General features: G+C 39.3%; 1 protein-coding gene across 2 annotated transcripts in view; it reads right to left on the reverse strand.

Moving 5' to 3' along the window:
- Positions 1 to 15,183, reverse strand: part of SELENOI (selenoprotein I) — a 40,167-nt gene that overhangs the window by 15,485 nt on the left and 9,499 nt on the right. The window contains exons 2-6 of one of the 2 annotated variants that reach the window (XM_059660381.1): positions 11,915 to 11,983; positions 11,187 to 11,295; positions 9,229 to 9,303; positions 4,721 to 4,983; positions 3,179 to 3,287 (exon numbers count right to left, since the gene is read on the reverse strand). In XM_059660381.1, the coding sequence (XP_059516364.1) occupies positions 3,179 to 3,287; positions 4,721 to 4,983; positions 9,229 to 9,303; positions 11,187 to 11,295; positions 11,915 to 11,983 (625 nt within the window). The remainder of the gene's footprint in view (positions 1 to 3,178; positions 3,288 to 4,720; positions 4,984 to 9,228; positions 9,304 to 11,186; positions 11,296 to 11,914; positions 11,984 to 15,183) is intronic. The other variant, XM_059660382.1, reaches the window with a different exon arrangement.

Consider the following 15,183-nt stretch of genomic DNA (forward strand, 5'->3'; position numbering starts at 1 on the left):
GGTGGGGTCCCTTGGCCTGGCCTGTGCCCTCTTGCAATGCAGGACCCCGCAGGGGATGTCGGGAGAGCCGGTTTCAGCCTAATCCCACAGGCCAGGCCGAGGGATCCCACTGGTGCATGAATTCGTGCACCGGGCCTCTAGTTATGTAATAAAAATATCGAGAAAAAAGATTACAGTAAAATTAATAAAGCTTCATAAAATCACCTATAGGACAATATCATGAGAAGCAATCTAACATACATGCAAATGAAGTCCAGAGGAGAAAAGAGAGATAGGAAAAAAATCTGAAGAAATAAACTGTGGGTGAAAACTTCCCATATTTAGTCAAAATATTAACTTACAGATCTAACAAGCTCAATACCAAGAAGAACAAACAGAAAAGAAAACCACACCTATGTATATCACAGTCAAACTTTTAAAAGATAAAGAATCTTAAAATCGCCGAAACCGGTTTGGCTCAGTGGATAGAGCGTCGGCCTGCGGACTGAAAGGTCCCAGGTTCGATTCCGGTCAAGGGCATGTGCCTGGGTTGCGCACATCCCCAGTGGGGGGTGTGCAGGAGGCAGCTGATCGATGTTTCTCTCTCATCGATGTTTCTGACTCTCTCTCTCTCTCTCCCTTTCTCTCTGTAAGAAATCAATAAAATATATTTTAAAAAAAAAGAATCTTAAAATCAACAAGAGAAAAATGACACATTACATACAGGGTGACAATGATGAAAGAGCTGGCTCAGAAACAGTGGATGCCACAGGACATTAGAATGACATATTCAAAGTGGTGGTGGGGAAACTAAGGCAAAAATCAAAATATGTTCACATAAACAAAAACAGAGAATACAATGCTATCGGACCTGCTCTACAAGAAATACTAAAAGAAGTACTTCAGACTTCTGAGAAAGAACCCCATATTTTAAGTCAGATATACAGGAAGGAATGAAGTGCAGCAGAAAAGGTAAATAGTTGGTAATTATAAGTGAGTATCTATATATATATAAAAGCCTAAGCGACCGGCCGACTAGCCAACCGCTGGTAGCTATGACGTGCAGTGACCACCAGGGGCAGACGCTCAACACAGGAGCTGCCGAGCGACAGCAACTTTGCAGAGTGCCCTCTCGCACTCCGGGACCCCTCAGGAGATGTCAGACTGCCGGTTTCAACCCGATCCCCACAGGCCAGGCTGAAGAACCCCACCTGCCGGAGGGGCCCCGCTCACTCCGCAGACGCCCTTTGAGCCCCAACGCCACCCCAGGTGTGGCCGGCTGGGGAGGGACTGCATGTCCAACCCATCTCGCCCAGTCCCACCCCACCGGCCACCTTCTAGTTAATTTCCTTTCAATGTGCACGAATCCGTGCACCAGGCCTCTACTATGTTATAAATAACCCAAGGGTTATGGGGTAGTTATGCATTAAAACAAGACTGGCACTTAAATTGAAAACTGTTAAACCCAGGTGATGGCACATAGGGGTCTATTATATAAAAGTAGGAAGAATAGGCCTCGCCAGTTTTGCTCAGTGGATAGAGCATTGGCCTGCGGACCAAAGGATCCTGGGTTTGATTCCAGTCAAGGGCACATGCCCAGGTTGTGGGCTCGATCCCCAGTAGGGGGCATGCAAGAGGCAGCCGATTAATGATTCTTTCTCATCATTGATGTTTCTACCTGTCTCCTTCTCCCTTCCTCTCTCTAAAATCAATAAAAAATAAATAAGTAAATAAACAAACAGAAAGAATAGAAAAAATATAGATGTTTAAATTTTTTCATAATAAACAAAAGGGGTGGGGGGACTAGGGCAGGGAATCTTGCTTTGTTGGTGGCCTGTATGTTGTACCCAAAGAAGGTAACCTTCCATAATAGCAAACAGGAGCCACTCCACCTCCTACCAACCTTTGACCATTCTTTGCCTAGCCAGAGGCTCTAGTGCACCCGTCACCCCAAGACCAGCACTACTAATTTTATTGGCAGAAACTAAGTAGCTTAAGCACTAAGGCCCTTCTGTCTATTTGTGTCTACTCAAATCTACTACTGGAAAAGCTACTTCAATGATTTGTACAAAAACATGTGGGCTTCTGTTTTATTTCAGAGGGAAGAATTCAGATAAACTTATAAATTAGAAACAAAATGATGTGTCCAATAAAGCACTCACTTAACATTCGAAAGCATATCTCATATTATCAGAGAATTCCACCTAATCTTTACACTTAACATTTAAATGTAAAATGCAAAAAAATAAAAGATGTAAAATGCAACAAACTGCCATATGATAAGCTGCTTAAATCAAAAGATCCACTACATGATGGGAGATGAAAAATAGTTAGCCTTGTCAAGGGATGGTAATCACAGTTTATGTAGTTACCAAAAGGTGAACATTTGGCAGATTACAGCAGGGTTCCTAAAATATCTATGGTTCAGAGCCATGAAAAGGGCCCAAACCACGTCTTTTCTGAAAGCCAATGCCTAAGGCACCATCTTCTCAGCTGTTTCTACACCTTACCTACTTCCCCTTCCATTACCAAGGTTCACCAATACAGAGACAGGGTTATTTTTAGATAAGGAAACAGCAATAGCCAATAAGTAAGCTTTTTTTTTTACTTCTACAAAGGTCTTTAGTGCTACTCCTGATGCCCCAAGTAATCCAGATTCCTCTTTTTGCCTCTTTCCCTAGAGACACTCTCCTCTAACTCAATCGTCCTGTAGAAATCCCCTTCAGCTAAAATCCAAAGGGAAACACTTTCATGGTCAAAACCTTTACCTCGCATTCAGTAGCATGAGGAGGATAGCCAAGATAAACAGAGGCCCAATGTTTGGAGTGGATGTATTATAAAGTAATCTCTATTCTTTTTCCTACAAACTAATAATCAACTTTGAGATAAGTAGAATGAATATCTGTACCAAATGTCACCTACATGTGGATCCTCCAATACAACCTAGATTACTTTAAATCATTTATAAGTTTGTGTGATCTATTTTGGTATTTTCTTCCCATTAAGAATAGCTTGATGCTGAGCAACAACAACAAAAAGATACACAAAGAAACCTTATTTTTCCTTAATGATTAGGCTAAAATCCTATAGGGTTGTAGGACTGTCGAGAAGGGGGAAGGGTGTCGCTGCTTGTTATAATCAAACACTAGCTTTGATAACAAAGTGATGTTAAAACAGGCTTCAACATGGGGCTTCTTACCAATAATCATTGTAGTGAATAGGTCTCTATATAAGAAATTAAACAGGAAAGGTTCATACCAGGCCTCAACTCCCACAATCGCAGTCACTATGTAGACAAAAGAAATAGTCTGGAAGGAAAATGCAGACAAAAGCATACAGAGGCATTAACAGCTGGAAAGATCAGGGAATCAATGATGCTTTATGCAGCATAAAACTAGTCAAACGGTTTTAGCAAAAGCAAGAACTATGCTTAAATCTGATATTGTGGCAAGTCTTCTTGCCTCTAAAAATATGTTTTTCAGCCAACAATGCCATAAAATAACTTCTAAACAATGCAAGCAACTGGCCATCACTTGGAACACCTTAAGGCACCTCATAAGTTGGGTAGGCCATAAGATGATCCAATCTGCCCACTTTCTTCTTCAAAAACATTCCAACTTCTGGCTCTTTACTGGAGCCTTAGGTGCAAATGGGCAAAATGGCAACACAAAAAGCATGATTCCAAGGCAGGGAGAGTTAATAGCAAGCCTATGAAGTAAGAAAAAACAAATCTTGCTACTCACTGAAAAGTTGGTGACAAGAAGAAAAAGCCAATAAATATGTACATATCTTTTTTTTTTTTACTTTTACAAAATCAACAGTTAAAATGGAAGTTTATTCACATTAAGAAACTGTTCATTTTTTTATGTATTAATGGCATTGCATTTATGTTTAGTTTGTTTAGTTTTTACAATTTTTTGATTTTTTTATAGAGAGGCAGGGAGAGGGAGAGGAACATCAATGTGAGAGCGAAACATCAATCGGCTGCCTCCTGTATACTCCCCACCCGGGACGGAGCCCACAACCCAGGCATGTGCCCTGACCAGGAATCAACCAGCAACCTTTCGGTGTATGGATGACACCTAACCAACTGTGTTTATGTTTTTCAAAAAGAGCTCTGACTGCCACGGTCAGGTGGCTCGGATGGTTAGAGTATCGTCCCTTACATGAAAAGGTGGCAGGCTTGATTCCCAGTCAGGGCACATACCTTGGTTGAGAGTTTGAGTCGGGGTGCATACAGGAGGCAACAGATCGGTGTTTCTCTCTGACAGGGATGTTTCTCTCTCTCCCTTCCTTTCTCTTAAATCAATTAAAAACACACACACACAAAAAAAAAATATTCTCAGGTAAGGATAAAAATAAATAAATAAATAAACAGTTCTTACCATTAAGAGGTTAATAGTAAAATATTTATCATATAATTTCAGGAATTTCCTTTAAAATAATTGAGCAGGGGGAGGTGGAGATAGGGCATACATGAAACTAGATTGGCCACGTGTTGATAACTGCTGAAGCTATGTAACAGGTACATAAATAAGGGTTCACTCTACTATCCTCTTGACTTCTGTATATGTTTGAAATTTTCCATAAATAAATTAAAAATAATATAAAATGATTTTTTAAAAAGCACACATCAGTTCTAATTTTTTTTAAAAAGCATAAGGGCAATAAAAAGGAATGATAAAAACTTCCCCCCCAAATTGATGCAATATTGAACATTTAAGTGAAAACCCATACTTACCACCTGGCTAATGTCGTATCCCCATGGCAGGAAAAGAACCCCTGTGTTATACTTTTCCCAGTGGGACAGGATGAAAGAAAACAAAACAACCCATAGCAGCAGGTAAAGAACAAAAACACTGACACCAGAAGGTCCTCGTCCAAAGATGGAATACACAGTGACAACAAAGTAAACACATGACCAACTATCTAGGCCATGGTCAAAAAGCTCCCCTAACGGGGTGCTGGAATTGGTTCTGCGGGCTTGCTTTCCATCCACACCATCTGCAACAAAAACACATTACCACAGGAAAAGGTCAAATCTTACTAGTACGGAGAAAGACTTCTGTAATAAACTATAAAAAAACCAGCATATCACAGGAATGTTAACTAATTAACGTACAGCTACCAGCCAGTACTATAAAAATCTAACCTTTAATTCCTATAACTCAAAGATTTCACAAATAAAATTGAAATTTTAATTCTAATTTCTCTAAGTTTAATCAAACCTCAGAGGAAAGGCAGGGGAGGATGAGTGGGTGGGAAGAGATCAACCAATGAACTTGTATGAATATATGCATAATCTATGGGCCCAGACAATAGGGTGGTGAAGGCCTGGGGTGGGGGGCTGAGAGCGGTCAGTGGGGGAGGAGGAGGACATATGTAATACTTTCAACAATAAAGATTTTTAATAAATAAATATTAAAATTAAAATGTTATATCACACTGAATGGTGTCTGTTTTAGAGGAGGAAGCATTCTAGTTGGGCTCTGAAGTTCTCCAAATCTGCCTAACAACGGAATTGCTCCACTAGCCACACATTCTCAAGCCTCCAGAGAACATTCATTCAGCAGTTACTCATTATAACTCATCTAACCACTCCTTGCTCTGGGATCCAGAAACACTCTGTACTTCAGTTACAGCACCCATTTCATCTTGTTTGATAGCACAGTCACTTCTTTACAGTGCTACCGCCTCCACAATTGTAAGTGCTTTCAGAAAAAAAGTTATGCACATCCTAAGTTTCAGTAAATATAAGAATGGATAGAACCTATGTATTGCACTATTCTCAATTTTGTAGGGATTACAAGAATCTTAGAATAAACTAAGTTTATGTTTACAATTGAGGAAGGAGAAAAAATTGGTCATTAAAGACATAGCATATCACACCATAGAACATACAGAAAAGGGACAGGTTCTCTTCAGGCTAAGACCTCTAGAATGGCTTGGAAGACAAGATGAAATCTGAGTGGGGACATACAGAATGAGTTGGGTTTCAGTAGACAAGAGATAAAGGAGTATGCCATTTCAAGGGGAGGGAGTGCTACCAGCAAAAACACCGAGACGGAAAAGCACATGCCTGTTCTGAGAAAGCCAAGCAGTTTAGTTTGACTAGAAAGTAGTATGTGAAGAGGGCGGTACACAGAGGCTAAAAGGGAGGTTTGGGACAATTTAAAAGTTTTAGGGAGGAGGAAGGGCTACTACAAGTATCTGAGCAGGGGAGTGACAAGGGTGAAGGCAATGAAGTGTTTCTAGAAGATTCCCCTGACATCAGTGTGAATGACAAGCTGGAAGAGGAGCAATTAGTAAGCTAACACTGCGATGGAATGCGGTATGAATGAAAAGCTGGGGACTGGTGAGATATAAAATAAAAATGACAAGGTAGCAAAAAAAGAGAGGTGAGGCCAAAGGACAAGAAGACCATCTCCAAAGTTTCCAGTCTGGGTAACACTACAGTGGTAGTGTTAATTGAAACAAGGAAGTCGGTAGAAGGAACAAGAATGATAGAAAAGATTCTGAGTACAATTTCAGAGGCTGAAATTGAAGTGTTAGCAGGGTATCCACACGGTAATGTCAAGCAATTCAACCTAAGGGTACATTAGTAACTCAAGATAAATAACAGCTAGCTATAAACAAAAGAGTCATCTCAATAGTGTTAAGAATCAGGATTACCCAGAATATCAGAAGAAAGAAAGTTAAGGATAAAGTATAATAGAGTACCTTCATTTAAGGGCAGAAACAGAGGAACCCTGGGGGTGAGGAAATGAAGGAGCACATAGAAAGAAGGGGAAAAAGGAAGGAAGGAAGAGAAGGAGGAGAGAGAGAGAGAGAGAGAGAGAGAGAGAGAGAGAGAGAGAGAGAGAGAGAAAATCTAGTTAAAAAAGAAAATTCTGAATTATAAAAATTTCTCAAAAGAAACAGTTTTGATAACTAAGTGCATTAGAATTAGGCTAACTGTAAAGATTCCTATTTAGGGAATTAGAAATTCCTTATAATTACTGTATTGTGTTTCTTGCTCACCACAGTATTACCCCAGTGCCCAGCTCAGTTTGTGACAAAGAAAGCTTTCAAAAATATTGAAGGAATATATTAAGGATGAATGCCAAACTCCTGCCCAAAGACTGCAGTTCTCTCTTATATAAGGTCTTAATGCCCTTAAGTAGCTAAAATATTTCCTAAGACTTTTCTCATTATTTGCTGGCTTATTTTCCTATTTTCAGTGCAACTCCTACGGTTATAATAAATACTGAATTCATGCATTACATATTAATTAGGTTTTGTGCATCTTCTCACTGAACCCATTCTAGCTCCACAAGTCTGAGGTCTCGATACGCTTCAGCGTGGGTGTTTTTTTTTTTCATCATCTTCAATATTTTTATTTTTATATATATTTTTTTAATTCTTTATTAGTTAAGGTATTAGAAATGTGTCCTTATCCCCCCCCCCCACTAACCCCCCCCCCCCCCCACTCATGTTCTCATCCCCCTGCTGTCCATGTCCATTGGTTTGGCTTATATGCGTGTATACAAATCCTTTGGTTGATCTCTTCCCCCAGAGTGGGGTTTTTTTTAAGAAAGGTAATTCAGGAAATATGCTATATATCAGTGATGGCGAACCTATGACACACGTGTCAGAGATGACATGCGAACTCATTTTTTTGGTTGATTTTTCTTTGTTAAATGGCATTTAAATATATAAAATAAATATCAAAAATATAAGTCTTTGTTTTACTATGGTTGCAAATATCAAAAAATTTCTATATGTGACACAGCACCAGAGTTAAGTTAGGGTTTTTCAAAATGCTGACACGCCAAGCTCAAAAGGTTCGCCATCACTGCTGTATATTTTCAAGAAACCCAGTAGGACCTAGAGCAGCACGCTGTGATCAAACACATTAATATTTCTGAAGCAAAATGTAAGAATAGTCCCACTAGTAGAATAAAAGGTTGTAAATTGCCTCAGGTTAGTTCAAGATACATTTTGCAACAAATCATGTTAGGTCAGGATTCTTGCCAGAGCTGTGGGCCTGAGACGGGTAGATTATACAATGTGTCACAGGGCTCTTTATGAAATGCTCAATGTTAGAAGTTAGAGAGTTAGAGGCCACAGGCCAGCTTCACCTTTCCTAGAATTAGGCTAATTCCTCCTGCAGTCCTGGGCAACCAAATAGCAGAATTTTAAAACCTTCTCATCTTGAATAACTTGATGTTCAGAATCCTCTACCTAAATATGTAACTAAGCTCTTTTCTTAATTCTTCTAGACTTCACTTTCTCCGTTCCCCAAACTCTGGCAGCTCTGGTCATCCACCATAATTATGTACCAGATTATACTGGTTTTATGTGTAAGGCATTTTTATCCGAAGAGGTCTAAGCAACTTGAAGTGAGGGTCTGCTACTTCACAAGCATTTAAGAACTATCTACTGAGTGCCTACTATGTTCTAAATTCTGGGTACACAGAATGAAAACAAAGTACCACCCTCCTCGAGAAACATATTTTGGAGCAGACAGACAACAAACAGGTAGGCAAGTAAATGGCTACCAGGTCATATGATTTTAAATGCTACGGAGAAAAATACAGGAAAGGATATTAAGAGAATTCAGGACAAGCCATTCAAGATGATCCAATGAAAAGCATTCTTGGCGGAACAGACAGTATAGCCTAGTACAGTAGACTTCCCTGACCACTCCTTCCCCCAAATAAGAACTGACCACTGGCCTATTTGTTCTCCCACTGTGCTCTACATAGGACCTCTCAGTATTCCGCAGTCATTTGGTATGTCAGCACTGCTTCCCAAACTTAAGGCAAAAATAATGTCTTATTCTGTAAGCTGGCCAATATTTTTTGTAAAGAGCCAGCTAGGACATAGTTTAGACATTCTGGGCCATACAGTCTCTGTTGGCAACTACTCAACTCTGCCTTTGTTGCAAGAGTGCAGCCATAGACAACATGTAAAGGAATGAGCACAGCTGTGTTCCAATAAAAATGTACTTACAAAAACCGGCCACAGGCCAGTTTGGCCCACAAGTGATAGCTTGCCAACTCCTATCTTATCCTTTAAATCCCTACAATGAACGATTTTTTTTTTCACAGAGAAACTCAAAAACAAATTTATTAAATTGAACAGGATATTAATAAACCCTAGTTAAAATGAAGTAAGCATAGGAAAAAATGTTAGCTTAGTGGTTGGCTATCTTTGCTGACAGATTCACCAGCCACTGACTAAGGTGGCTATTTGCCAATTTCTTACCTAGAGTGTAGGCAACGAAGTTGAGGATGCCCACCACAATCCACACCCAGCCAGGAACATGTTTGTGGCCTGGTGCTGCAAAGGAAAGCAACTCAGAGTGTAATACAGTCTAAGTGCCATCATTCTTACCATGGTATATGCTGCCAGGTAAAACAAGTTTCTACTTATTAAATAGAAGCTACAATACTGTACAATATATTTTGAATACAGAACTAGGTAAATATTAAAAAATATCAATAAACTCTGGAAAAAAGAAACAAGAACTGTGCAACCCCTCATAAACAATAGGTATTTATTGTGAGCTTAAATCATAACTCACGACTGATTATTCATCTTAAAAATCTCATGTAGAATGAAAAATGTCTTTAGAATGTAAAATTGCTTGTGTTTAATCTGATCCTCGTTGTTTACAAATATGTATTGAGCCTTCAACCTATACTCTCTTACTGCATTAATTAGCTAAACAAAAGACCTTTTGATTTGGTACAGATAGGTGACCTCAAGTGGATGATTCTGGCATCAGAATCACAATGAAATGTCTGGACCTCACTTTTACCCCAAAGATAGAACAACTTAGAATGAGGAGGCCTGGGTTCTAGTCATGCCTCTGTAAGCGATGAGCATTGTGACCTAAATGTGTCATCTAACCTCACCTGTCTTCCATTTCTCAAATGTATTGGGACTAAATGGTTGATCTGGTCCTTCAACTTATATTATTTGGGAAAATATATATAATATTTACATGGTTTTAGTATTCTTATTTAATTTGAGAAAATAATATTTCTAGTTAGAAAGTAAACTTTTGAGGCTGTCCTGAGGATTAAAATACAAATTTGAAAAAACACAGTATCAAAACCAGACTTAATGAAATTTAATCTTACTTATTATTCATATAGTGCTTTATCATCTTCCATTACCATTTTATTACATGTACAGAAGCTATGGCTAAAAGTTTCAGTTGATAAGGTTAGGTGTGTGTATACAGAATTTCTATAACAGCAAAATTCCTAAGTGTTTCAAACACCAAACTTTCCTACAAAAACAATGCTTTCAGTGATTGTTGATTTTTCCAGGTTAGTCCACAAAGTCTGCTGAACCTAGAACATAGATGAATTATAATACTAAAACTCCTGACTACATCATTTATAAGTATTCTTATTGGAAAATATATTCTCTAACTTAGAATGAAAAAAATACTAATCTACCTTCATCTTTCTATTCCTCGCAACTTCATCAACTGGATGAATGATAAAAATAGATCCTGTCTCGCACTATCCCCCCCCCCAGCCCAAATGCACCCCGGAGTCACTCCTATTGCCAGAGCAGAAGCTGGGTGAGGAAGTCAGCAAAGACAGGAATAGGTGTGAGAGAAGACACTGGAATCCCAGGTGGGAGCGGGCTGAAAACTGCCTCCCCAAAAGTGACTTTTCCCTGTCTTCCCCAATAAGGATCCAGACTCTGTCAATAAATACTTAAAGGTCTAAGAACCATTTTTAGAGGAAACTGGGAATTGTTAGAAGTAAGGATGCTGAGCAGAGGGAGAGCAACATTATATTCCCTTTAGAAAACAAGATTTTTCTCCCATAACTAGAACAAAGGAAGAGGTATTTCTGGAATTGGTAGGTAGGTTGGACTCTACTTAAATTCATTTTCAAGTAGTTTTGTAGTCCTACTCCTGTATCTTCTTATAAATCCAGTTATTCTTTATTTACTAAAACCTTATGCTTTTGGATAGCATTTCTAAATTAAATAGGCAAGTTAGTTTCTAGAACTTAACAGAAACACACATACAGACTGTGAAAACACATCTTAGCTTTTATACCCAATTTTGACATTTTATATACCCTTATTATACCTAAAACTTTTCAAAAATATAGCATCTTAATAAAACCAGAAAATAATCATATCATTTCTCTGTTTGGACATTTCAAATTTTATATTAAAAGTAATAATCTTACCTGAAGCATAAAAGTCAGGATCAAAGTATGCCAGAAGTAGGAAATTGAATACAACCAGCAGAAAGCCAGAAAAAGTTATCAGATTTGGAGCCAGCCAAGTAGGAAATACCTATATTTTTCAAAATAATTAGAATATAATTAAAGTAGAGAAATATCTCTGCCCACACACAGCACAACATGCAAGTTTAAATTATAATAAAAGCTATAATTTAAGAGATTAATTGCTGTTTCTCTCTCACATTGGTGTTTCTCTCTCTCTTTCTAGAAACCCTCTCCCTTCCTCTCTCTCTCTCTCAAATCAACAAAAACATATATTTTTAAAAGATCATATGCAGCAGTTATTTATAATAAAATGCAAACCACAATCTGCAATTGATAGAAGAAAGCACTTCTTTCTTCTTTCTATTCTGTTTTAAATAATTCTATATTTAATGAACATTACATTTATTTTAGAAAAGTTTATAAAATTATGAATTCCAGAGTATAAACTGAGATTTCAACAATGAGATAAATCAAAAGGGAAAGGAGATAGGAGGAGTAGTTTCTCTAGATACCTTATTAAAACTGTCCAGTTTTACAGTCTAAGTGACCGGGGAGCAGGCCCAAACCAGCAGGTGGTCATTTACAGTTAATGACCGGACAGTTTTAATAAGATACCTATAAAAATTACTAAACAGTTTAAATTTTTAAACTTACTAAAACAAATGCATGCCTATTAATCATCTTACCTTTACTATAGTGTTCCAAAATGGATGCATGACATACAGAGAGAGTGGATTGGTATCTACAGCACTGTACTGTTAAGAAATGAAAGAAAATATTCAGAGTTAACTTTTACACGCTAGCAAACAGAACAATTTCTAAACTGAAAACAACAGTACAAGAGTAACTTGGAGAATATGTCTATTTACATGATGTCATCATCTGAATAATAAAACTGGAGGAGCAATATAAATGAGGCAAAAACTGTCAAGCACAGCCAGCTATTTTTCACTCAACCTTTATAATATTATCGTGTTTCAACAGAAAAATCTATACTGCTTCTAAGTTCTCACTTACTATACAGAATCAAGATTGGTCATATGCACACTGTGTGCATTCAAACATGCTCATGCACCTTCTCACTCAACCTCCTGCATCCCTGGACTTAGAGGAATCCAGTTGTTTTACCACTTGATACCATTGCTCGTGTACTTACTATCTGTGTGCCCTTGAGCAAGTTACTTGTCATAGTTTCTTCACCTGCAATATGGGGATAATAACTTTAACCTTAAAGGATTGCCAGGATTAGTTAAGCTAATAATACACATGAAGCAATTATAGTACTACCTGCCCCCACAGTAAGTGTTATTTAAGTTATTGAGCTATTTAGTAAAAAAAAAAAAGGGGGGGGGGAATTTTAACAAATATTTGTATATAATAATGTAAAACTTTAGAAGTGCTGTTGATGACATTCATCAGACACACACATTGGAGTGCCTGGCATACAGAGAGCACTACACGAGGTATGGGGGAGAAGGCATACAAAATCGGTAAGGGACAATTCCCACCTCCAGAAGTGGGAACATTACCGAATCCATCCAGCCAACATTTAAACAATGCTATACTAGTCACATGTTTGAAAAAAGTTTGCCTGTGTGTTGTACTTATGCTTAGTATGTATATAAAGTAAGTAGTAAGCATTTTCTTAGGTGCAGAAATAGAATATTGGGGACTAGTTGTAGTTTTAAGACATATTAATCATGTTCTGTTAACCTTGATTGTTTTTGTTCTAATTTAAGAAAGCACATTCTAACCTGGCTGGGAGTTGTATACTCCAGAGACCTGGAGTCAACCTTGAGATTCAGTCCATTCTCATTTATCATGGAAAGATTAACAACCTGGTTGCCCAAACAATGGAGTCTCACCCCAGCTGGCATTGCCTACTTCCCCATGCCAGGGACACCCGTATTGCATACCTTTTCTTATTCCTTTTGCCTACTTCCCCATGGAATCTTTGTCCACCCCAATATAAGCAGCTGGCTTATGGTGGGGGTGCAGAGCAGATTTTCATAGATGGCCTGCTGCTCTCCCATACTGCCAGGATTATTGGAATAAACGCTCATATGATTCAACCCTGTCTCTGCTTACTTGGCTCAAGGAGTGACAGGCAGCCTGGACCCATTGATTGTCTGGTTTCAATTTGAGTGTATAATTTTTTTAAAATCATAATTAAAGGTCAAAATTTCTTCCTGAAATTTTTATGAATATGCAGAAAATATTTCCTCATCAGTGTTTCAAGACTTAGAAGTATGATGGAAAAATTAACAGAAATATTTTTAAACTAGAGGCCCGGTGCACAAAAATTTGTGCAGGGGTGGGGGGGTGGGGGGGTCCCTCAGCCCGGCCTGTGCCCTCCCGCAGTCTGGGACCCCACAGGGGATGACCACCTGCTGGTTTGGGCCCGCTCCCCGGGAGATTGGGCCTAAGCTGGCACGAATCTTTTCGTGCTACAGGCCTCTAGTATATATACATATATAAAAGCCTAAGCGACCGGCCGACCGGCCAGTAGCTATGTACGCACTGACCACCAGGGGGCAGATGTTCAACGCAGGCGCTACGGAGCGGTGACTCACCCAGAACCTGAGAGGAGGGAGGCCGATTCCGGGGGCATCACCCAAGAACTACCCTCTCGCAATCCGGGACCCCCCAGGGGATGTTGGAGAGCTGGTTTCAGCCTGATCCCCGCAGGCCAGGCCAAGGGACCCCACCCCGGATTCGTGTACCAGGCCTCTAGTTTCTTATATAAGACTCCATCTTAGCAGTTTAGAGAAGAGTCTGCAGCTGACCTTGAAGCAAACACCAGTGATGTGAACTGCCTATGGTGAAGGCAATGTGGGGAGGAAAAGCAGGCAGCCTCTGGGAGCCAAGAGCCTCAGCCCTACATTTGGAAAGAAGTGAACTCTGCCAACAACCACACGAACCTGGAGGAGGAACCCCAAGATCTAGATGACAACACAGTCCTGCTGACACCTGAACTGCAGAGGAGCCACCTAACCAATGCCCAAACTCCTGACTCACAGGAACTGAGAGAGGATAAATGTGTGTTGTTTTATGCCATCAGGTCTGTGGTCATTCGTTACCCAGCTATAGAAGGCTAATACACAATTCTGAAAACACTTTATTCTCTTTTCTAATAAAAGATATCCGGGGGTTCCCAGACACAAAAATTAAGACTACCTAACGCTTGAAAACTTATGAACATCAAATACTTTCTTATTCCTCTACATTCATTTCTTGGTTTTATTAACTGCTCTTCTGACTGCAATACAACTGAATACTTCTTTGATGAGATGGTTCTCAAAATGTAGTCACCAAACTGAATTCAAATTCTTGGGCCCTACACCAGATGCACAGAATCAGAGACTCTGGGGGTGGAGCCCAGCCATCTGTCGTCCAACAAACCAGCCGGGTGATCCTGAGGCACCCTCAAGTTTAAGGACCGCTGGTGACAACGAACATTAAAGACACTCCCGCCACTCCTCAGCAGACGGACAAGCCACAGCATCAGCTTAGTGGTCAACACCTACACCTCCTTTTGATGACTTTAAATACTGCACTGCAAGTGAGAGAAGTAGGATAAAATTCAGCTACTGCTCACTAATGCTCACTAAATGCAAGGCATTGTGCTAGGAACACTCTACTATGATGCAAAACTCCAAAACGAAACTTAAAATTAAAAAAGGGGACAGAAATAACAAGTTTCTTAAATTACTTATTAATAAGAAACTTTAATAGCTACACCCACAGAAAACGTGAATCAGGGGGCAGTGAGCTCACATGTCACTGAATATGGTCACTTCATCTACTAAGACGTCAGAGAGAAGATGGTGGTGAGAGAAGGCTGGAGAAGAACTAGAACAATGAGACAAGAACGAACAAGTCATGAAGACAAGCAGGTTTGCCTGCTAGACTTACTGTATAATCGCTAACAAGAGATGAGAAGATAAAACAAAAG

This window comes from Myotis daubentonii, chromosome 12 (genome assembly GCF_963259705.1).
Source record: "Myotis daubentonii chromosome 12, mMyoDau2.1, whole genome shotgun sequence".
NCBI classification, from domain to species: Eukaryota; Metazoa; Chordata; class Mammalia; order Chiroptera; family Vespertilionidae; genus Myotis; species Myotis daubentonii.